Raw genomic sequence first — 22,646 nt, forward strand, 5'->3', positions numbered from 1 at the left:
TCTTTCTGTTTGTCTCTTTCTCTTTCTGTTTCTCTCTCTCTTTCTGTTTGTCTCTTTCTCTTTCTGTCTCTCGCTTTCTGTTTGTCTCTTTCTCTTTCTATTTTTCTCTTTCTGTTTGTCTCTCTCTTTCTGTTTGTCTCTCTCTCTTTCTCTTTCTGTTTGTCTCTCTCTCTCTCTGTGTCCCTCTCTCTCTGCTAGTATTCTCATTCCTTTTCCTCTTCCCTCTCTTTTTTCATCTATTTGTTACGCGCACACACACACACACACACACACACACGGTTTGTGATTGTAATGTTTAATTTTACATGTGAGAATAAAAATTACATCAAATTATTTTTTCCAATTTTTTTTTGGTCTTTTTTTTCCTTTCATTTGAACACATAAAAGCATCACAACGACGATATACAAACTCTCAGTAATCTTTAAACCCAAAACACAGATACACATGCAACAGCAGGGCGTTAGCGCTAGCATCAGCGCTAGTGAGTAACATCGCTCACGTGTTTAACACCATAATTTCAGTTTCTGGGCTTCACATTACACAGATCTGATCTGTTACACCAGATGAACTGAAGGTCAGTTACAGCAAAGTCTTAACATTTTAAATCACTCATTAATATTCATCATTTTTACCGCTAACTTTAGCCAGCTAGCAAACATGGAGTAATCCGACAGGATTTCTGAGAGGAAATTTTAATTCATCGTGATAAATGGTCATAATAATAAGTGCTAACATTAGCCAGCTAGCTATAATGAGATTATCTGGAAGAATTTCTGAGAGGAATTTTAAGTTTTACTCCGTTTTCTTTTTCTCGCTTCAGTTCATCTGGTGCACATAGCTAGGAGATCTTTGCTAAATTTAGCAGTTTGGAAATTTAACCTTAATTTATTTACTTGTGCGTCCAACCTACAGAAGTCCAGACAGGCTGTGCGTTGTTATTATAAAGTTTTCTGTCCAGTTGTTTTTATTTATTATACAGTATTTGCAAGCTAGCTAGGTGATTAGTTACCCATGTTTAGCTACTCCAGTGTAACACTAGCTAGCTAGCTATATTCAATACCTTGTGTTATCGAGCTATAACTTAGCTAGTTATTTAGTTAGTTCAGCTAAGATGCTCCGATCATAATTATGAAAGATTATTAATTTTATTTTTATTTGATTTCAGTAGCCCATGTGAGAGACTTCAGCCCAGAATGGATGCAACTTTAGCTGCTAACTAACTTCGTAACTAAGATTTCGTAGCAAAGATCTCTGGACAGAGAAATGAATAATAAATGCACAGCCTTTCTGTGTTTCTGTAACAGAAATTGAAACGTTATGAAAACATTTCATCCGAAACAATCGAGGATCCAGTGTTTTTCCATAAATCAAGACGTTTCACATCACAAATTAAAAATTACAACACGTTGTTAGCAAGACAATATGCCCTGCGTAACGTCCGAACAGCGGCAAATTAAAGGAAAAGTACAGAACCGTGATTGGCTGCGTCTCTCGTCCCGGCGCATAAATCAACTGAAACTCTGAAGAATTTCCCGATTATTGCTGCAGGTCTGGCGTACGATCGCATTTCCTCCGTCCGTATCGTCCGGCAGCGGTTTGTCGAGGCGACTGTTCCAATCTGTGCGTGATGTCATCATCACATCGATGACATCATTACACTCATTCGATAAGGTCACATGACAATCGTGGGACACTGTAAGTAGATCATAAATGATCATCCTCCACCTCTGATCAGAAATGGTTTGTTCCAATCATGGAGGGATGGATGGATGGAGGGATGGATGGAGGGATGTGCACACAGAGAGATGGACAGAGAGACAGATAAGTAAATGGAATGATGGATAGATAGAATATCCGTAAAATATCCGATCCTCCCCTCTGTTGAGAAATGGTTTGGTCTCAAAGAGAGAAAGTGAGAGAGAGGTGAGAGAGAGAGAGAGAGAGAGAGAGAGCATCAGCTCCTTTCCTTCTCTCCTGGAATGGATTGTTCTAGCTACATACATAAAGAGGCAGAGCAGAAAGATAGAAGGAGAGACAGGCAGATGAACAGACAGACAGATTGTATCTGATCCCCCCGTCTCCTCAGGAATGGTTTATTCCAGCTTCATAGATGTCCTCCTGTTGTCGCTTGTCCTTCAGTCACCTCGACTCACAGCTGCGAGACATTCAGCGTGATCACGCCGTCCTCCGTGAGAATGGTATATTCCAGGTGAATGGTATATTCCGTTTGAATGGTTTATTCCGGGTGCTGATTGTCTATAAGTTAGCGTCTGTAGCTCGATCAGCCACGACACCGAACACGCAGAGACACAGAAAATGGTGATAATTACACAAGAAATAAACAAATTACAGCGTTAACCCTTCTCTCGTCCACCTCTCTCTCTCTCTCTCTCTCTCTCCGTCTGTCTCTCGTTTCTGTGGTTTCTGTCGTTCCTCCAGCGAGGTTTGGTTTCACTTCCAGGTTCTGGAGCCTTTAAATCCATTTTTTTGAGTCAGTTATTGAATAATGTGGCATGACGGTGTGTTTCTTTGGGACTAGAAGAACCATCGAAACGCCTCTCCGCTGCTCACCGGCGTCCTCTAGAGGAAGAGCAGAGAAAACAGGAAGTGATGTTAGGAAAAGGAAATGCACATTACGCTACTTAAACATGGAGAAATTAAATGAGATGGACGAGAAACTCAGTCGCGCGTTCTCACTAGCGAGTGAAAAGCCATCGTTTCCTACGCAGGTGTGACACAGAGCTGCAATTTCACACATTTTAATTAAGATTTTCTCAATTTTATGCAAATTAGGCGCAACACTATAAAGCAACAAACGTTTGTCTTGAACGATTCCTGTGATTGATCCTACAGCGTGTGGTGCGACGTTTCTTCAGTTCCCCGCTCACTACTTTAGTTCCTGTTCCCGTAAAAATGGAAGAATTATAAGCGTGGTTTCATCTTCTCATGTCATATACGAGCTCTCGTTATCATTAAACGTGTACAGAGACGTTAGGAAGAAAAATAAAGCGTGGAAGGAAGTAGCAGAGATCGTTGGTGTCTCTAGTGAGTGTACGTAGCTATTACAGTTAGCTCGCTTTGCTAAGTTAATCTGAGAACGAAGCCGCGCTTGTAACACGTAAAACACACAATAGATTAGATTTTCGCACTGATTAGTGCATTATTTAATTTGTGTTTAACTCGTTAGATACAGAAGCTCCATATAGCTACTACTCATAAAAAAATGATGTAAAGGCCACGCCCACAAGAGACAAACTACAGCATGGGATTAGGTTTAGAACTGTTTAGCTATAGTAATGAAGAAGTTAATGGATGACATCACAAAGGTAGTAAAGCCTGTGTGTGTGTCTGAGAACGAAGCCGAGAACGTAACACGTAAAACACACTTATATAAAGATATTAAACAAAAGGAGTGTGTATAAATCGTATAGTGAGCTGTAGGCTTTACGTTCTGGCTTCTACTGTTTCAGGCCACACCTACAAGAGCGACGTGAGAGACACCTGCTGGCGTGAACGCAGAGTAAAGGCGGGACTTCAGGAACCTGAAATGACGCAACCGCCTTTGTGCAACACAAAAACTAATCGCACTGTGTAGTGTGTGGAGTTTTAAAAATCACTGGAATTAGGAACAGTTTGTTGATGTTGAAGCTCCAGCGCTCTGTGCCTGAAATCATATCACCAGCTCAGCGATTAAACACGTTTTAAATCAGTTTATTATCAGTGGAGCGTCCGCTGTACACGTCCCTGTGAATGAGCCGTTACTATAGAAACCATAACGTATCAGAACAACGTGAACCCTAACGCCGTCTTTACGTAAACAACCAAGTCTTCCTGACTAACATTATTCCTTAAAATGTTGCGTTTTTTTTCCCCGTAAATCAAAAATTTAAGTACGTTTAACTTATTAACTTACGATTTCAAGTGTTATGAACTCAAAATCATGATTTATTAAAATAGCTCACTCTGCTCTTTCTTTGACGTGATTGGCCATGCGATAAGTTCCGCCTAGCAACAAGGTAACTAACGCTCTGATTGGTGGATAACTGCAGAAGGCGGTGCTCTTCGTCTGGTCTGTTGCTGGTGTTGGTGTAGTGAAGTTCTAGAGATCATCAGTAGGAGAAACGACTCCGTGTGTGTTTACAAAGAAATGACCATCACGTAGAGGAGGTTTTGTAAATAAAGTTACATTTTGTTAAAAAGTGTGTATTTCCGCTGTGTATGGAGACTTTTGGGACGCGCTGTATTTAAGTACACTTGAAATAAACACCAAGTTAAGTGAACTTAATTATTTAAGTCCAGTCTCCATGAGCATCGAGTTAAGCGCACTGAAATATACAAGTTTCTGGGAGAAACCATTACTCAGTTAAACTGAGGGAACGAGTTTACTCAATTAATTAATTAATTAATTCGAAATAAACCTGTGATTTGCAGCTGCACTACTGTCAGAGCTGCTCTTATAGAAAACTAATCAACACCTTCTGACCAATCACAATCCAGAACTCAGGGATAAAATGCCACTAACCCACGTCTGCCTCTCGGACAGAAATGATTCAGGTTGGTATTAATCAGTTTATTCTGACTGAGATGTATACATGAGTGTTCTGTAAACATTAAAGGTTTCTGTTTAAATAAGATCCAGATTTCAAAATCTGTCAGTAAAAACAAACATCCAAATATCTTTAAAATTAAGAAAGAAACTGCACTTATAGCACTACAGCTGTTTTTTTCGTTCATAGGTTGACGTTTTTACATACTTCAAATACATACGTACATATTTAAATGAAATAATTTACCTGTATCTCAATCCTGTTCCACACACACACACACACACACACACACACAGAAATGTACGTATGTATATTTTTTGAGAGTTCCAGTAACACGTAACACATTTTCTGACAGATGCCTAAACTGTCCGTGTGGCTTTGCCCCTAAAACGGCGTTTATTCCCTCATTTCACTGCAGCGAGCTCTGATCACGATCCTGACTGCAGCTCCGTCTGTGTTTAATTCAATCTGCCAGAGACTGGAGGAGCACCGACGCGCCAAAATAATAATTACAGCGCGGGAGCCGTGAATTCCCAACGAGCCACAATGAGCCGTTTAATTACGCCGTCTCCATTCGCGCCGGAGACGAACGGCGCTCGCCGGCTCAATAATCGCCGCTAAAGAAGAGAAATCGCTGCTCTCCGAACTCATTTGGCAGTCGGGACACAAAATAGCGAAGTTCCTGGCCAATTAGCGCCCCGGGGGATTAGAGCGGCGCTGACGGGGATTACTGAGTGCTGATTGGGAGCGGGATCGCTGTAACGTCTCCCAGCACTGATGGAAATCTAAACGTGAAAAAAAAAACCAGAGACACACAAAAGAACAGAATCACGGTGTTTAAAATGAAAGGACGGTCGCTTTCCTGTGACAGTGTGAGTGCTGGAGAGGATTTAAAGAATAATTTAGGAGGAATCAGAGCCGTTTTATCAAATCTCACTGCATATGATTTACATTTATACACAAAACACACACTTTTAACCAGAACCCCAACCAAACACACACCTGAGATAATAATAATAATAATAATAATAATAATGATAATAATGATAATAATATCATCTAGCTGAGGGACGCAGTAGATATCGTTGGGATTTGACCTCACAACCTTCTGTAACACTGATGTTGAACATTTTGGTATAATATCTGTAATTTCTTAGTGCAAGTGCAAGAAGATGAGCTCCATGTTCTATATGCGCACTGATCACTCTTCACTGGATGCAACACACACTGTAATGAGTTTGAAGTGTGTGTGTGTGTGTGTGTGTGTGTGTGTGTGTGTGCTTTGTTAAGACCTGCAGTATCGATCATATTCGGTCCTCCTGCTCACCACTTTTTTTTTTTCCACATTGCAGAAACCAACACAAGAAAGCTCAATTAGCGCAGCTAACACACACACACACACACACACACACACACTCAAACCATCACTATCACTCCATCAACACTGCTGAGAGAGAAGAAGTCGATAAGGAGAGAGAGAAAGAGAGACAGAGAGAGAGAGAGATACTAGAAAAACAGAAACAGATATGATAAAAAGGAGAGAAAAAATAGAGACAGATAAAGAGGGAGAGAGATAAAGAGGAAAAGAGACAGATAAAGAGAAAGATAGACACAGATGAGGAAGAGATAGATAAAGAGGGAGGGAGAGATGGATTAAGAGGAAGAGAGAGAGATGAGTGAGACAAAGAGGGTGAGAGACAGACAGAAAGAGAGAGAGAGAGAGAGAGAGAGAGAGAGAGACAGGTGGTGGAAGGACAGTAAGGTTTTGTCTGTAATCAGCGCGTCTCGGTCTCGTCTCATTCCACATCATCCCTGTGCTCTCTCTCCTCTCCCCATCAGACCTGCAGCGTCCTGAATCAATCCGGATGATTGAGACCCGTGTGTGTGTGTGTGTGTGTGTGTGTGTGTGTGTGTGTGTGTGTTGGGGTCCTGACAGCCATTGACACTGATTGTGGGTGGCAGGTGCGCTTAATGGCGAGGCCTCGCATGTCCCACACTGATTGAGGAGTGTGTGTTTTTCTGTGTGTGTGTGTGTGTGTGTGTGTGTGTGTGTGTGTGTGTGTGTGTGTGTGAGGGGTGGACAGATGCTGCTGACTCATAATCAAGCCCTAATCCGAATGTGTATTAGACTGACGCACACACACACACACACACACACAGTACATTTCTGTGCAAATGTTTCCCAAACGTAAAAGCTTCACACCGCTGTATTTTTTAAATGTTGTTTTATATAATAGCTAATTCTCATGCTAACTATTTAGCTGTTTATGTTTAGTTACTAGCACACTAGCTATAATTACTGACTCTTTTTATTAGACTGTTAGCTATCTGTGTACATGGCTAGCATGCTTATTTATTTAATAATAATTTAATGTAAACTAGCATGATTGTCATATAAGCAGTGTAGGTAACCATGTGACTGATTCCAGCCAATGAAACGGTTTCTATGGTGTCAGGACGAACCACCTCGTCATGAGGAGTCATGCACCACATTAATAAGATGAGTTCATCAACACGGCGCCGTCCAGACATACACCCATTACGTCATCATTTATTCCACTCTCTTCCTCTGACTAATTTCCACCAAATCAGACGTCTCTAATTACCCACAATTCCTTAGGGGAGACATTTTATTCTCCTGTCTGAAAAAGCAGAGTTGAGTAACCTACAGCAGGAAAAAGACGAGGAGAGAGAGAGAGAGAGAGAGAGAGAGAGAGGATAGACAATTTAAATGGATCTGTCCCTCCCTATTTTTGTCTCTCTCTCTCTGAGTGCCGTTCTTTCTTTTAATGTCTCTTTTTTTCTTAAGAGTCAGAAAAAGGGCATCATACAATGTCTGAATAAAAGAGACGGCCAGAGGGAGGACGGCAGCGGCACAGAGAGTGGAAAGAGGTTTGTTATTGTAAGTCCTCTACCTGTCTCACTCTCCCTCTCTCTCTCTGTCTCTCTCTCTCTGTGTGTCTCTCTCTCTCTCTCTGTTCTTTCTGTTTTGATGGAATTTGTAATTTTTCGCACTGTAATAAGAAAATTAATCAGATAATCAGTTCTACTTTTATTTCATTTTATCAAGCCAAAGTGTCTATTTCCTGTGCAAACAAATCCAATGCTCAAATACTGGGACTGGCCAAGAGTCAAAGCCCTAAAGACCAGGACTAACCAAGAGTCAAAGCCCTAAAAACCAGGACTAACCAAGAGTCAAAGCCCTAAAAACCAGGACTAACCAAGAGTCAGAGCTCTAAAGACCAGGACTAACCAAGAGTCAAAGCCCTAAAAACCAGGACTAACCAAGAGTCAGAGCTCTAAAGACCAGGACTAACCAAGAGTCAGAGCTCTAAAGACCAGGACTAACCAAGAGTCAAAGCCCTAAAGACCAGGACTAACCAAGAGTCAGAGCCCTAAAAACCAGGACTAACCAAGAGTCAGAGCTCTAAAGACCAGGACTAACCAAGAGTCAGAGCTCTAAAGACCAGGATTAACCAAGAGTCAGAGCTCTAAAGACCAGGATTAACCAAGAGTCAGAGCCCTAAAACCAGGACTAACCAAGAGTCAGAGCCCTAAAACCAGGACTAACCAAGAGTCAGAGCCCTAAAGACCAGGACTAACCAAGAGTCAGAGCTCTAAAGACCAGGACTAACCAAGAATCAGAGCCCTAAAACCAGGACTAACCAAGAGTCAGAACCCTAAAACCAGGACTAACCAAGAGTCAGAGCCCTAAAACCAGGACTAACCAAGAGTCAGAACCCTAAAACCAGGACTAACCAAGAGTCAGAGCCCTAAAACCAGGACTAACCAAGAGTCAGAGCCCTAAAGACCAGGACTAACCAAGAGTCAGAGCTCTAAAGACCAGGACTAACCAAGAGTCAGAGCTCTAAAGACCAGGATTATCAAGAGTCAGAGCCCTAAAACCAGGATTAACCAAGGGTCAGAGCCCTAAAACCAGGACTAACCAAGAGTCAGAGCCCTAAAACCAGGACTAACCAAGAGTCAGAGCCCTAAAACCAGGACTAACCAAGAGTCAGAGCCCTAAAACCAGGACTAACCAAGAGTCAGAGCCCTAAAACCAGGACTAACCAAGAGTCAGAGCTCTAAAGACCAGGACTAACCAAGAGTCAGAGCCCTAAAGACCAGGACTAACCAAGAGTCAGAGCCCTAAAAACCAGGACTAACCAAGAGTCAGAGCCCTAAAGACCAGGACTAACCAAACTTCCATCTATCTATCTATCTATCTATCTAAATTCTATTAATAATGGAAAAACAATTTATTTTACATTTCTATAAATTTTACTTTTACTTTTTTTAAATAATAAAAAAATATTAAACTCGATCTCTCTCTCTCTCTCTCTCTCTCTCTCTCTGTGAGGATGGAGGGATGAGCTGATGCTCGTTATACCCCTCGTCCCCTCCGTCACCCTCACACACTCATTATTTATTAACGTATGGACTGAGATTCAGGACGCCTTCCACAACCGCAGCGCTTTGGAAGAGATTCTGACAGGCCTTTTTCTCAAATAAATAAATAATCTCTCTCTCTCTCTCTCTCTCTCTCTCTCTCTCTCTCTCTCGACTGTCCTTTTCTGTCTCACACACTCTCCTTTTCTGTTCTGTCTCTCCTGTTCTCTCTTTCTCGACCCGTTTCTGCCTCCCCACCATAATTACAAACACATTTCGCACAAATTTTCTCAAGAACGCAGTAAGGTCAGCCAATCCGGCTGTGTTTCAATCCACAGCGTTCCTCACTCCTCTGCCATGACAAAAGGCCTCTCTGTTTTGAATTAAAATGTCTCGAGGCAAAAAATTATCTTGCTGTGACTCCGTATTGGTGCAGAGAGACATAAAAGAGAAGAAGAGGGATGAGAGGAGAAAAAGAGAAACAGTAACTGATGAAGTCAGTAAAACTAGTGAGTGTGATTTATTTGTAATACTTAATTGCAGATGTAATTAACGATATAATTACCTTTAGCTAAACGGTTAAGGGTGAAAACCCTAACCCCACCCCTCAGCATAACTCCACCCCCACATCCCAACCCCACCCCTTTCCATAACTAATTAAGTAATAAACACTTTGTGTTGCTGTTTTAGATAAATATTGATTATTTTCCTCTAACAGCACATCCAGAAGTGTTGCAGCAATTTGCCAATGATTACAATTTTTTATTAAAGAATTACACATCATACATTTTATCCATTTATAGTTACATTTATCATCAGATTCCACAGTGTGGCTCCTCAGTTGGACAGCTGGATGTTAGCATGTATTACTGTGTTGTATATGTTATATATGAATGATTTAGCTGTAATTAATATGAATGAAGTTGTAAGTAAAGCTGCGATTACTAACCACGCCCCTCGCTGGAGCTTCAGCAGCTCCTCTACTCTCTTTTGATTTTAGACCTACAGCTCAAATTAAAGCCCTGTTCTTCTCCACCCTACTTGGGTTTGAAATAAAAACACGCTGTATATATATCAGATTATTAAATGATGATCAGTAGCAATGGAGTGTTTTGGGGTTGTGAGATTTAAACCACAGGTGAGACAAGCACATTTATTTCATGTCCACACCTTTACCATATATAAATGCTATACATAACTGAAATGTTTTACAATAGACAACAACACTCTTGCACCAGAAACACAGCCGATGAGAGCCGGTCAGCACTGAGAGAGCTGGGAGTCGGCCAAAAATCCAGCTCTCGGGAAAAAAATAAGTTCAGTGTGTGCGCTGGTCCCTAACTGATGGGTTATATATCGCCTGTCAGTCGATTCCGCAGGAATATTGGGGCGTCGCTGAGCTCGACGCTGGACGGTGTAGTAATCCATCACAGGCACGCTGGGAGAGAAATCTCATCTCAGCACGGTGAGCCAAGGCCGAACCCCACACACACTCGCTCATCTATTCACTCCGCAGGTGATTACTTTAGCCTTGCAGCGTCCTGAAACCGCCGCAATCTAAAACATCCAGGGAACTGTAATGATTAGAAACGTTTATTTTCAATAAATCGACTTTCCCGTGTTGCTGAGGAGCACAGGAGGCGATTGTGGAGCTGAGATTTTGGCCTGGATTAGCCGCACGTTTTTTAGAACACAGCATCGCTGCTGACAAAACCACACAGGAAATTCATCAAATCTGTCACAGGACTTCCTGTACAGCTCCGGTTTAACTCCGCTCAAGCTCAAGCTCAGCCCCTACAGCCATTTCAGAGCAGTGATTCAATCCATAGTCCTGGTTACAGATTGATTTCCCTCTTCTAACACTTCTGACTCCACTAATCATCTGCTCATTAGGACCATTTAACGAGATGAGATGTTTGAAAGCAGGGGAAACTACAGCTGCCAGGGTTTAGAGCAGCAGGTAACCTCAGATTCCCCCTAGTGCCCTACTCAGTGCCACTCTAATGCCCACTGCATGCCCCCTAAGTGCTCTTGGGATCCCTGCTTTCTGAACTATTAGCTAATTTCTCGATGCCCTCTTTGAGTTCCTCTCAGTGGCCACTGAATGTCTTCTAGATGCCCTTCAGATAACCTCTCCAATGTCCTCTGAGTGCCCTCTGGATTCCTCCTTAGTGCCCTTAGCGTTTCTGCCTTATTTTTCTACTCAGCATTATTCAAAAGCTTTCTTAGTACTTTCCCTTAGAACTGTCTTCTAAATCACCACATAATGGTTTGTAGGTATGTTTGTAAGCCTTCATGATGCCCTACCAATGACCTCTATGTGCCCTTGGGACCCATGCCAACTGTCCTATTAAGTGCCCTTTCATTCAATGCCCTCTTAGTGCCCTTAGTGTGTCTCTGTGGCCTCCCACTCGGGGATGTATAAACTAGCAGACTACAGCATGCACTAGAGAGTGCTGTGTGGATGTCGTCTAGTCGGGCAGGTGAATAAACCAGCAAGGCAGAGGGTAAAGAAAGCAGCTAAATGTACTTCATTATTCTGAAAATATTTCAGACTACATACAGTCGATGCTACAGTCATCTACACAAGACAAAGCTGGGAAAGGGATTTATTTTTTATTTTTACTTCTGTCTGCTCCTGAAGTAATTCCTCCTGTAGTTATTTCTGTTGTCATTTAAAGCTAAATTAAATGTAAATAAAATCCGTGCAGATCAGCGACGCATGCCGACTGGAACCTACTGCTCCAGACTCAGGTTTATACGGAGTGGAACGTGGAGGAAAAACCTTCCAGACGCTGCTGTAGACATTTCACTCCATCCTCCATCTGCAATACACCCGGCTCATTGAGCTACACGCAGAGCGACGCTGACGAGCTTCCACGCTGCATGCGCTCAGTTTCAGAATCAGCGATTTCAGATAAGTGCACTTCAAGAGTTGTTATGCCCTTAAATAGTGTAATATGATACGCAGATTTATTATTTTGCACATTTAGTGCACTGATTGATTTATTTTCCTTGTTAACGGTGAAGCACTGAGGCTGAAACTGTAACGTGAAGTCTGTGTGTGACTGTTAACTGAAGCGTGATGCGTTTGTTGCCGAAACAAATAAAACAGTCCTGAAAACGTTTTGCTGAAACTGTAGAAAAGACGACTAGCTGACTACTTTTATGATTAACTGCACAGCTAGTAGAAATTAGTTGTTGTGCAAAACCCCACCACTGCCCTGTTCAGTGCCCTTCACCTGCCCTTACATGGACTTTGAATACCCTTTCAATACCCCACGATTTTTAAAAAAAATTTATTTCCTCTCGGGAAAAAATATGTTTGTGTTCCCTTTAAGGTCTTTAAATTTGACCTTCTGTCCGAAAGCTGCATTTAAATCTCCACTGAAACTCTCAGGACACTGTTACCATATAATATAATACAAATATAATCTACATATCTCTGGAGGGGTTTTAATCCACAGCACTCCTACGCAGACCTGTTAGCATACCAGCAATCCTGTTTAGAAATCTCATCAGCATAAATAAATATGTAAATATATTATAAGACTGTTAGCTAATCTTAAGCACTGATGGAGTGTTGATGGAAAAGAACTTGCAGAAAAGTTTTCTACTTCACGTTTACTTCTCGGGGGAAAGCGCTGATCCTGGAAATGGTTCTTCATGCCATCTACATGCTACTATTCAATTCAATTCAAAAGCTTTATTGTCTATCCCAAATAAGGGAGAAAATTACCAATCGCAGTTGGGATATGGACTTTTAAAAGGAAAAAAAAAAAGTTTTCACACTTTTTTTTCCCATTTACTGAATGGTGTCAGAGTCAATCACCATTAACCATTATTCGTTGAACATTCCATCAACTCCCGTTGTGCTGAATCTTCGAAAGATGAGCAACAATGTCATGAAACACACAATCACTCTCTGTGTCATCATATTGATCACTAGGTGGCAGTACAGCAGTCAACTGAATTCAGAGACTACTTGTGACATAGTGCTTGGACCCCAGCTGATCGCTGCTTGCGGCTGTACTCAAGTGTCTGGCTGTACATCTCATCTCTCAGAGTATTAGCACCCGACTACCCCCACCCCCCCCACCCCCGAGTCCAGGAAATGATGTCACATCACTTACAGAAGTCACATGATAGACAATTATGTGGGATGTTTGCGAACATGTAGCATTTCACCGCAAGTTCAACAAAATAAACTCTTGATTTTCACATATACTGTATATTCACCTGTGGCGTACCAACATGGCTAGCTAGCATCCTAGCTAATATAAAGGCATCTTTGACTGCTGCTAGCTACATATTCATGGTAAATTTTCAAACTTAAGTGCAGCTTGATTTAGAGGGAGGCACAATATTTGATTTTTTTTACATAAAGATTTAGTGATTAGTAGGCTGTATAACTTGTAGCTAATACGCTATGTCCTTTGCTAGTGACTTAGCTTTCTACTTTGTCCTTTTGAAATATGAAACTACCAAATTTTTGACCTTCTATGTGTCTTGTAATCCCTAATTAATTGCTATGCCTATGTAAGGTCACGATTTTGATGACACATGAGATAAACAAAATTCTGAATGTTTTAATGCCAGTTATTTTGATTTCAATATTATTTTTGATGATATTATTATAACCATGTCCGTCCAGTCTTGTTTGATGATGTCATCTTGTTCCTCCTCTTCAGAATCCTCACACAGAATTCACATTTTACTTTGCTCGAACACCTTTTTAGAAATTCACCCCCCACTGACGTGTCTCCCCCCCACCGCCATCCTCGGGGTATATGAGGTGGAAAAGGCTGACTACCTGCGCTGCGTTGGCGTAGCGTAGCACGCTAATCGAGCGCGGTGAGCAGATTGCCTGCTCTCTGAAATGTTAAATCAAAATGCAAAGCAGCAGCAGCGGGTTCGCCTCGCTCCTCTCGACAGATTCTGCGGCATATGTGTGGGAGCTGGCGGTTTCTCGGGGGCCTAAATTGGAAGCGCTGATATTTTAAGGTAATAAGCACCAGCGCAAGCGTACGGCACAACTCGCATCCGTCTGTACGGAAACACACACACACACGGTCTGTTTAAACTGGGTTTCTCTTTCTGGCCCATGTGTGTACACTCGGGTCAGTAACACTACACAGATATTAATGATGTCAAGAATGTTATTTCCACTGAGACTGGATTGAAGTTTGCATGCATGGAGTCAAAAATAAAAGACTAAAAAAAGATGGTTTCACTTTTCCTTTTCCTATAAAAAACATCCAAAAATGTTTCTCTCTCCAGTGAATTTTTAGCAAATCCATTGAAAAAGAGTCTTCTTTTTTTCACTCTCTTTATATCAACACACTATCAGCACGTTTTTACTAAGTATACATATATTTTACATACATTTGCTTATATAAAATACTCTTTGTTCTATGTATTGTATTTGAAGTGAGAAGTGTAACTTGTGGGTGTTTTGTTCATGAAAAATGGCGGATGATGGAATGTCGAATGTGTAACATCTTCATCTCTGCGGATGTAAACTTCAATCCTGTTGTAATAGTTATGTGTGGAAAGCAAATCATGTTTAATTTGGGCCAATTTTAAAGTGTTTATAGTCAAAACATTCAGCGCCAACAAACAAGCAAATCTTTTTTTTATACATAATAATGATCACTGATTAATACAAAGCAGCAATGAATAGGGGTCCAAGCACTATTAATGCACTGTTCATCTCTAATCTCTAAATAAACCTTTCTTAAGAGTAAGATAGAGAAGACAAATTCTTAATAACAATTTCAAAAGTATCCTATCCAAAGCACCATTCTAAGAAGTGCGATAAAGACAACAGTCAAACTGAGGTAATGTTCAGTGATATTCGTTTGCGCAGATATTTCAGAGATTGAATTAAAATTCTATCACACTTCTATCACAGAATTCCACACACACAGTAACAATACATGGAGCAATAACACTGCTGTTGCTTTGCCCTCAACAGATTTGCCCATCTGCCCCAACACACTGCCCTTTTACTCTCACATCTGCCCCAGATTGGGACTCAGACAACCCCGTGGCCTTTGCAGTAATGAACAACACCTCACTCAGACACTAATGAAGAAGAGGTGTGCTCATTAGGAGCTGCTCTTCCTGGGTGAACGGAAAGCTACAAAAACACCATGCTGCTTTAAGTGATGGCCTTTAAGCACCTTTTTTTTTTTAAAAAAAAAAGTTTCAGCTAATCAAGTAGAGTACATCTGTACATCTGACTCGTACAAAGCACTGACACTGGAGGCTCCTTCCATAAATGTTAAATAAGTGTCTTTTTACAGAAAATGTCACCATATCATTTATCAATTACACCCATTTTTCTTTTTAATCTGTTTATTATTATGTGGAGTATCCACCATTCAAGTCCCTGTGAATGATCTGTTACTATAGAAATGACAATTAGAGCATTAATGTCCATCCATTTTCTGTACCGCTTATCCTACACAGGGTTGCAGGGAGCCTGGAGCTTATCCCAGGGGACTTGAGGCACAAGGCGGGGGACACCCTGGACATGGTGCCAACCCATCACAGGGCGCAATCACACACACACTCACACACTACGGACAATCTGGAAATGCCAATCAGCCTACAGTGAATGTCTTCAGGCTAGGGAGGAAACCAGAGTACCCGGAGGAAACCCTCAAAGCATGGGGAGAACATGCAAACTCTGCGCACACACGGCAGAGGCAGGATTTGAATCCCCAACCCTGGAGGTGTGAGGCAACAGCGTTAACCCCTAAGCCACCATGCCCAACCCTGCATTAATCTACACCTGTGATTCACAGCTACACTACTGTCAGAGCTGCTGTTACAGAAAAATAATCAGCAACTTCTTACTACCTGATAATTGTTGTGTCTTTCAAATGGTTCATGTTATGAGAACATTCTTGCTGGCAACTGAAAATAGATGGATGAGGGCGAAAAAAAAAACAACAGCATTAATTTAGCTAAAGTTAAAGTAAAAACACTGTGACTGGAAACAAGACAGAACCAGAATAGTGCTTGGACCCCTATGCATCGCTGCTACAGATGAACTTCCCTCAGATGTATTAAATGGTAAATTACTAAGAAAACAATATAACATTGAGTTGAATCAGTGTAATAAATGTAATTCAGCACCACTATAGTATTTAGTTATTTTTTATAGAAACATACGGTAAGTGATGCAGCAGCACCATCATCATGAGTTATGTGTGCTTTAATAGAAAATATCGCAGTATTAAATTCAGTTAGCTTCTATTTTTATGTTACAGTCCGTCCTGCGGCCTCGGAGCTCGGTGTCGTGTTTTTTTCCCCAAACAGCGTCTCTGTAATGACGAGATACCTTTTAACTTCCCAGCCAGAGCCGCCATCAATTATTCACACATGTCTGTTTAAAATTTAAAGCGCAGCACATTAGCGTTCACCGCACTGCACTTTCACACTGTCCGATTCCCTTTCACGCCCGAGACGGAGTTGTAAGATCAGGACGACTCAGACGACATGCTAGCACTGATTAACCACGAATAATAATAATAATAATAATAATAATAATAAATAGTATTATTTTTTCTTTTCTCTTTAATTTGACACTCATCTATATATTTATATATTCACAATGTCACTTTAGCTCAAACGTTTTTACAGCCAATGATTTTCCTGAAGCTGTGATGCCAATGTAGCTAACAAGTACCAGAATCTTATAGCCACCAGTTTAGCATCATCCATATCCGGAATGCTAGCTGTTTTTCACTAAGAAATACGTAGCCAAGACATTGCTCTCGTCCGGTGAACAGAATTATGGGAGTTCGGTATTTGAATGAGTTTGAATATTAATGAGTGTATAATTTTATATACACAGAGAAAGGTGAAAACTGTGCTGCTTTTATACGCAAAGAAAGTCACCAGGCAGCAAAAATGATAATTCTATCATTGTTTTAGATTCATTTTTATTTATTTACCCACAATAATATTTTCCTGATCTTAATGATTAACTCATTTTTTATTCATCTCTCTGACACAGAGTCAGCTCAAATCCCAAATAGCTTCTTATTCACTAAGAGCCATATTCAGAGTCAGTGAGGAAAGTTCCTGGTATTCAGAGTCGGTGAGGAAAGTTCCTGGTATTCAGAGTCATGAGGAAAGTTCCTGGTATTCAGAGTCAGTGAGGAAGGTTCCTGGTATTCAGAGTCATGAGGAAAGTTCCCGGTGTTCAGAGTCAGTGAGGAAAGTTCCTGGTATTCAGAGTCAGTGAGGAAAGTTCCCGGTATTCAGAGTCATGAGGAAAGTTCCCGGTGTTCAGAGTCATGAGGAAAGTTCCCGGTGTTCAGAGTCATGAGGAAAGTTCCCGGTATTCAGAGTCATGAGGAAAGTTCCCGGTATTCAGAGTCATGAGGAAAGTTCCCGGTATTCAGAGTCATGAGGAAAGTTCCCGTTATTCAGAGTCGGTGAGGAAAGTTCCAGGTATTCAGAGTCGGTGAGGAAAGTTCCTGGTATTCAGAGTCGGTGAGGAAAGTTCCTGGTGTTCAGAGTCAGTGAGGAAAGTTCCTGGTGTTCAGAGTCAGTGAGGAAAGTTCCTGGTGTTCAGAGTCAGTGAGGAAAGTTCCTGGTATTCAGAGTCAGTGAGGAAAGTTCCTGGTGTTCAGAGTCAGTGAGGAAAGTTCCTGGTATTCAGAGTCAGTGAGGAAAGTTCCTGGTATTCTGTCAGTCAGTGAGGAAAGTTCCTGGTATTCTGTCAGTCAGTGAGGAAAGTTCCTGGTGTTCAGAGTCGTTGAGGAAAGTTCCTGGTATTCTGTCAGTCAGTGAGGAAAGTTCCTGGTACTCAGAGTCAGTGAGGAAGGTTCCTGGTGTTCAGAGTCAGTGAGGAAAGTTCCTGGTATTCAGAGTCAGTGAGGAAAGTTCCTGGTATTCTGTCAGTCAGTGAGGAAAGTTCCTGATATTCAGAGTCAGTGAAGAAAGTTCCTGGTGTTCAGGGTCGGTGAGGAAAGTTCCTGGTATTCTGTCAGTCAGTGAGGAAAGTTCCTGGTACTCAGAGTCAGTGAGGAAGGTTCCTGGTGTTCAGTGTGTGAGGAAAGTTCCTGGTATTCTGTCAGTCAGTGAGGAAAGTTCCTGATATTCAGAGTCAGTGAAGAAAGTTCCTGGTGTTCAGGGTCGGTGAGGAAAGTTCCTGGTATTCTGTCAGTCAGTGAGGAAAGTTCCTGGTGTTCAGAGTCGGTGAGGAAAGTTCCTGGTGTTCAGAGTCAGTGAGGAAAGTTCCTGGTATTCAGAGTCAGTGAGGAAAGTTCCTGGTGTTCAGAGTCAGTGAGGAAAGTTCCTGGTATTCAGAGTCAGTGAGGAAAGTTCCTGGTGTTCAGAGTCAGTGAGGAAAGTTCCTGGTATTCAGAGTCGGGTTACGCAGCTGTTTAAGTGGAGTTTCTGAGCTCCACATTCAGATGATTAAGATCAGCAGCGTGTAGTTCACACCTCCGAGGTCAGCAGATGTTTCTTCAGTAGAAGCGCCTGAGACGGAGTTTTACAACAACATATAGACCACCACCTTTAAACACACACACTCACCTTTACACCTGAAAAAAGAATCAGGGATAGAAAATACGGACTGAAGAAGGAATATATAATATTACGTAACAAAAGTAAAAGAGAATGTAAAAAAGAAATGAAAAGACCAGTACGATGATCATATCCATGACGATGATAAATCTAAGAGGAGGTTGGAAGGATAAGCTGACCGAGCGCTCATCTGTAAGTAATGAATAGTTTCATATGTATGTATTTAATATCACTCCACAGTGTGTGTGAGTGTGTTTGGAGCTAAAACATAAATTTCAGCATGACGTGTTGTGTTTATATTAAACAGTCAGACAGTGGAGCTGGACTGAACGCTGCTCCTCACTCGAGTCGAAATCACGCAAGAAACATGCGCTTAAGATCAGAATAAAGCGTAACTGAGACACGCCCCTATTTTAGACAAACTCCGCCCACACATGCGTAACTCTAACGTAACTTCTGAACAGCGCTTCACTCGGTCTGAGGTCTGAGTGCTGATGTGTGTGATTTCAGTATTAGATCCTCACTGAGTGCTGAACTCTACTCTGAATACGACTGTATATTACTGTTAAGATGCAAACTTCATTTGTTTTTATTTTTAATTAGAAAATGTAGCTATAATTAGAATATTTGTGAAAATAAAATTCAGGCCCCTTTTTTATGCATCAAGCAACAAAAAGTTTAAGCAACACGTTTGACTTACATCATGCAAATAAAAGCAAAACATTCATTTTTAACGACATTATTTGAATGTTATTTAATTTAGCTAATTTATTTCAGAATATTAATTTTTTTAATGCGTTGATTTAATCGTTGTTCAACGATGAGACTGCTAATTATCAGGTTTTTTCAGTTTTTCAAAAATATCTCTCAGACTATCATTATAAATGTAGACTAAAAATAATACGGGGGGAAATTCGAGAGACGGTTGTGTCTCGTCAGTGCCAAAGCGAGAGATTGGCATAATTAAGCAATCGCACATCGTCTTGACAGGAGCTTAAGGTTGGCCTTTAGGTTTGAGACTCGTTACGCGACTCGGATATTTGTTTTTCTCTCTCTCTCTGTCTCAGATGTCGGTTAGATTAGCCTGCAAGTTTAGAGCGTGAATAAATCCACCAATCGGCACATCTAAGGCTGCCTGTCCCTCAGGCCTTCCTTTCTTTCGTTCCTTTTTTTATCGCCTTCACTCCCTCCTGTCTTTTTTCTCCTCGCTTTCCTCGTCTCCCCCGCTGAGATTGGCTGCTAGCGTGCAGCGTTATCTCCAGGGAAGCAAAGGTTGTGGAGGAAGAGGGAGGAGGAAGAGCGGGGCTGGAAGGCCACACATTCGTCCTTATCTATTCTGAGCACACCTAAAACAAATTAGCGCAGCCCGCGGACGCTTATTCGGCTCCTCCGCTCTCATTAAAGCCGCCGCTCTTCAAGGTCCTGCCACCAACCATTTATTTATTTAAAAAAAAAAAAAAAAAGCTCATGGCTGTGAGAGCGCTGTACAATGGCGCCGTGACCTTTTCATTACAACGTGCTCCCAGTGCGAGCACAAAAGCACCGAGCGTCTCCCACGTCACCCATTCTTCCGCCTGACATCAGCGAATCCCACAGCGCTCGCTAATTGTACGCTCTTTTCCAGGGTCGGGAGATTTCTTTTCCTGTTTCTCTCCCTGCCTGGCAGTGTCACTCCGCCAATCGGATCACAAACTGTTCCGTTCATGGGCTGTCAAGGCCATGCCGTCGCGTATTAGCGATGCTATTGTGCACACGCTGAGGTTTTTTTTCTGCTCTCAAAAAATCTGAATGTGAAATTCGCCTCTGACTGTTTGATGGGAATTTTTCCTCCTGTCAACATCTGAATCGTGGAGGACTGAGCGGGAAAAATGCCTCAAAATACAGATATTATAGTCATATTATACATATACAGTGCTGCTGAGCTCTGGATTCTGATTGGTCAGAAGGTGTTGATTAGATGACAGTAGCGCAGGTTTATATTAATGCACTCGTTCTGATACGTTATCGTTTCCATAGCAACAGCTCATTCACAGCGACGTATAGAGCGGACGCTCCACTGATAATAAACCGATTAAAAATCATTGATATGGTGAAGTTTTCTTAAAGTAAGGAGACGTTTATGTAACACTGATGGAAGGAGTCTCCAGTGTCAGCGCTTTGTAACAGTCAGAGGTAAAGCTGTAACTTTAAGATTTCCAACGTCTTCAGGACAGAGGAGTTTACGCTTCTTTGCGGTTTCTCACTAACATGATGGAATAAGCTGCGATTTTTTCTTATTAACTTCAAGACAGAAAGAAAGAAAGAAAGAAAGAAATTTTTTAACGTTCCAAACAAGCCAAAATCTTTGACCTACCCCAGTTTAATAAGTGATTGACGTCTGTAAGGTGTGAGTTATCAGGCACAGTGTGTACAGTGAGAGGTCAGAACACAGGTAGGCTTCAGTAACACTCGGAAACGTGGCTCAGACGTGTGCGATAACACGAGAATTCACCAGGAATCTCAGCCACAGTGGTGTATAAAGGGGCAAAATAATCAAGGACTAATACAATAAACACATTGGAACTGTGACACAAAGCAGGAGCTGTTAGCTAAAAGCGTGACTTTTAATATCTCGTAAGCGTACAGCAGCTCCTCAGGGGCGTGTCCTCGGACCACGTTTATTTTTGATAAAAACGCTGAGATCACGTATCGGCTTTCACATTGCATCTGAGCAGACTTGTTTTACATCAGGACCGACGCCGTCTGTAGCGTCTCGTGTCTCAGGATCAGGCGCAGCAGCTCACGTGGACGTCACGTTTCTCCTCCTCGCAGTCTGACGTGTTCAGGGCTGAGAATTCACTCGCTCTAATTCTGTACATACACTAAACCGCTGAGCTCCATCATCACACGCCTTTCCTACAGCATCGACGCTTCTAATGAAAATGAAAACAAATTATTTTATAGTTTATATCGAGCTACATTTCATCCTCGAGGTCTAACAAATCGGTACGTGTTAAAGAGTCACTCTGAGTAGCGTTCTGTATTTCATCCCGTTAGCACGTAGTTCTTTTTACTTATTTTTACTTTCCTCCAGCTCCGATTCCTTCTGTTTTCATCCTGCAGAGTACAGAGCCACCTTTACACTGTATGAAGTCCGTATGGCCTCGCAACAGCTCGTGATTTGAGATCTGCGGTTTTAGAACGCACTACAGGACGCAGTATGTGTCAGTGTGAGAAATTTCTGATTAAACTGTCAGAGTGTGAGCGCTGCCGCTACGACGCTCGTCTAAAATCCACCAGTAGGAGGACGGCAGACTCACGGCACAGCTGCAGATACAGATACAGAAGAATGTTTGTTAGCAAGCTAACTGCACTAGTTGCGTACACTCACCAGAGTTACGTTTCCAAATTTCCTGTTGCGTTTCCGAATTTCCTGTTGCATTAATAAATTTCCTGTTGCATTAATAAATTTCCTGCTGCGTTTCCAATTTTCTGTTGCGTTCCTGAAAAATTTTGTTGTGTTTTTGGTTCTGCTGTTCTGTTTACGAATTTATTGTTGTGTTTCCAAATTTTATTGTGTTGACGAATTTCCTGTCGTGTTTTTGGTTTTGTTGTTGCATTCCTGAATTTTGTGTTGAATTTCTGGTTTTGGTTTGTTAATGTGTTGCAGTTATTGATTTACATAGTTTGTCTTACAACTGCTACACAAAGCTTTACCTTGAATATCTATCATACGAAACCTCGTAAAAGAATCACCGTAATCCTACAGTCGGTGTTCCTCTGGGTTCCGTTCTCGGTCCGTTCTCTTCTCTTCATACACTGAACCAGTTAATAAATCATTAATGATAAACATCACACACGGAACCTAAACGCTGAGATCACGATAATGCTGACTGCTCGAGGGTCTTTCTGTAACGATGATGTCCGTTGCTACGACGACACTATAGTGATAAAAGTGTACGCTGTGTTAAGAAGCTGGGCAGCTATCGTGATAGTGTGAAACGTTAATGTCGGCTGTTTGTGTGTGTGTGTGTGTATGTGTGTGTGTGTGTGTGTGTGTGGTTTGATGAGAGTGTGTGAGGTGCTGTGTGTGGGAGGCGAATGCAAATCAGACCCTTGGCAAAATGCACTGATTCTTCACCCTGACACACTGACACACACACACACACACACACACA

At 41.6% G+C, this 22,646-nt stretch overlaps 1 protein-coding gene across 1 annotated transcript in view; it reads right to left on the reverse strand.

Annotated features, from left to right (window-relative positions):
• Nucleotides 1–294: 294 nt before the first annotated feature.
• Nucleotides 295–22,646, reverse strand: part of cxxc4 (CXXC finger 4) — a 34,266-nt gene continuing 11,914 nt past the window's right edge. The window contains exon 3 of the mRNA XM_034302560.2: nt 295–2,581. Within this exon, the coding sequence (XP_034158451.1) occupies nt 2,537–2,581 (45 nt within the window). The 3' untranslated portion in view covers nt 295–2,536. The remainder of the gene's footprint in view (nt 2,582–22,646) is intronic.

The sequence above is a fragment of the Pangasianodon hypophthalmus genome, chromosome 3, assembly GCF_027358585.1.
Source record: "Pangasianodon hypophthalmus isolate fPanHyp1 chromosome 3, fPanHyp1.pri, whole genome shotgun sequence".
In the NCBI taxonomy this organism is placed as follows: domain Eukaryota; kingdom Metazoa; phylum Chordata; class Actinopteri; order Siluriformes; family Pangasiidae; genus Pangasianodon; species Pangasianodon hypophthalmus.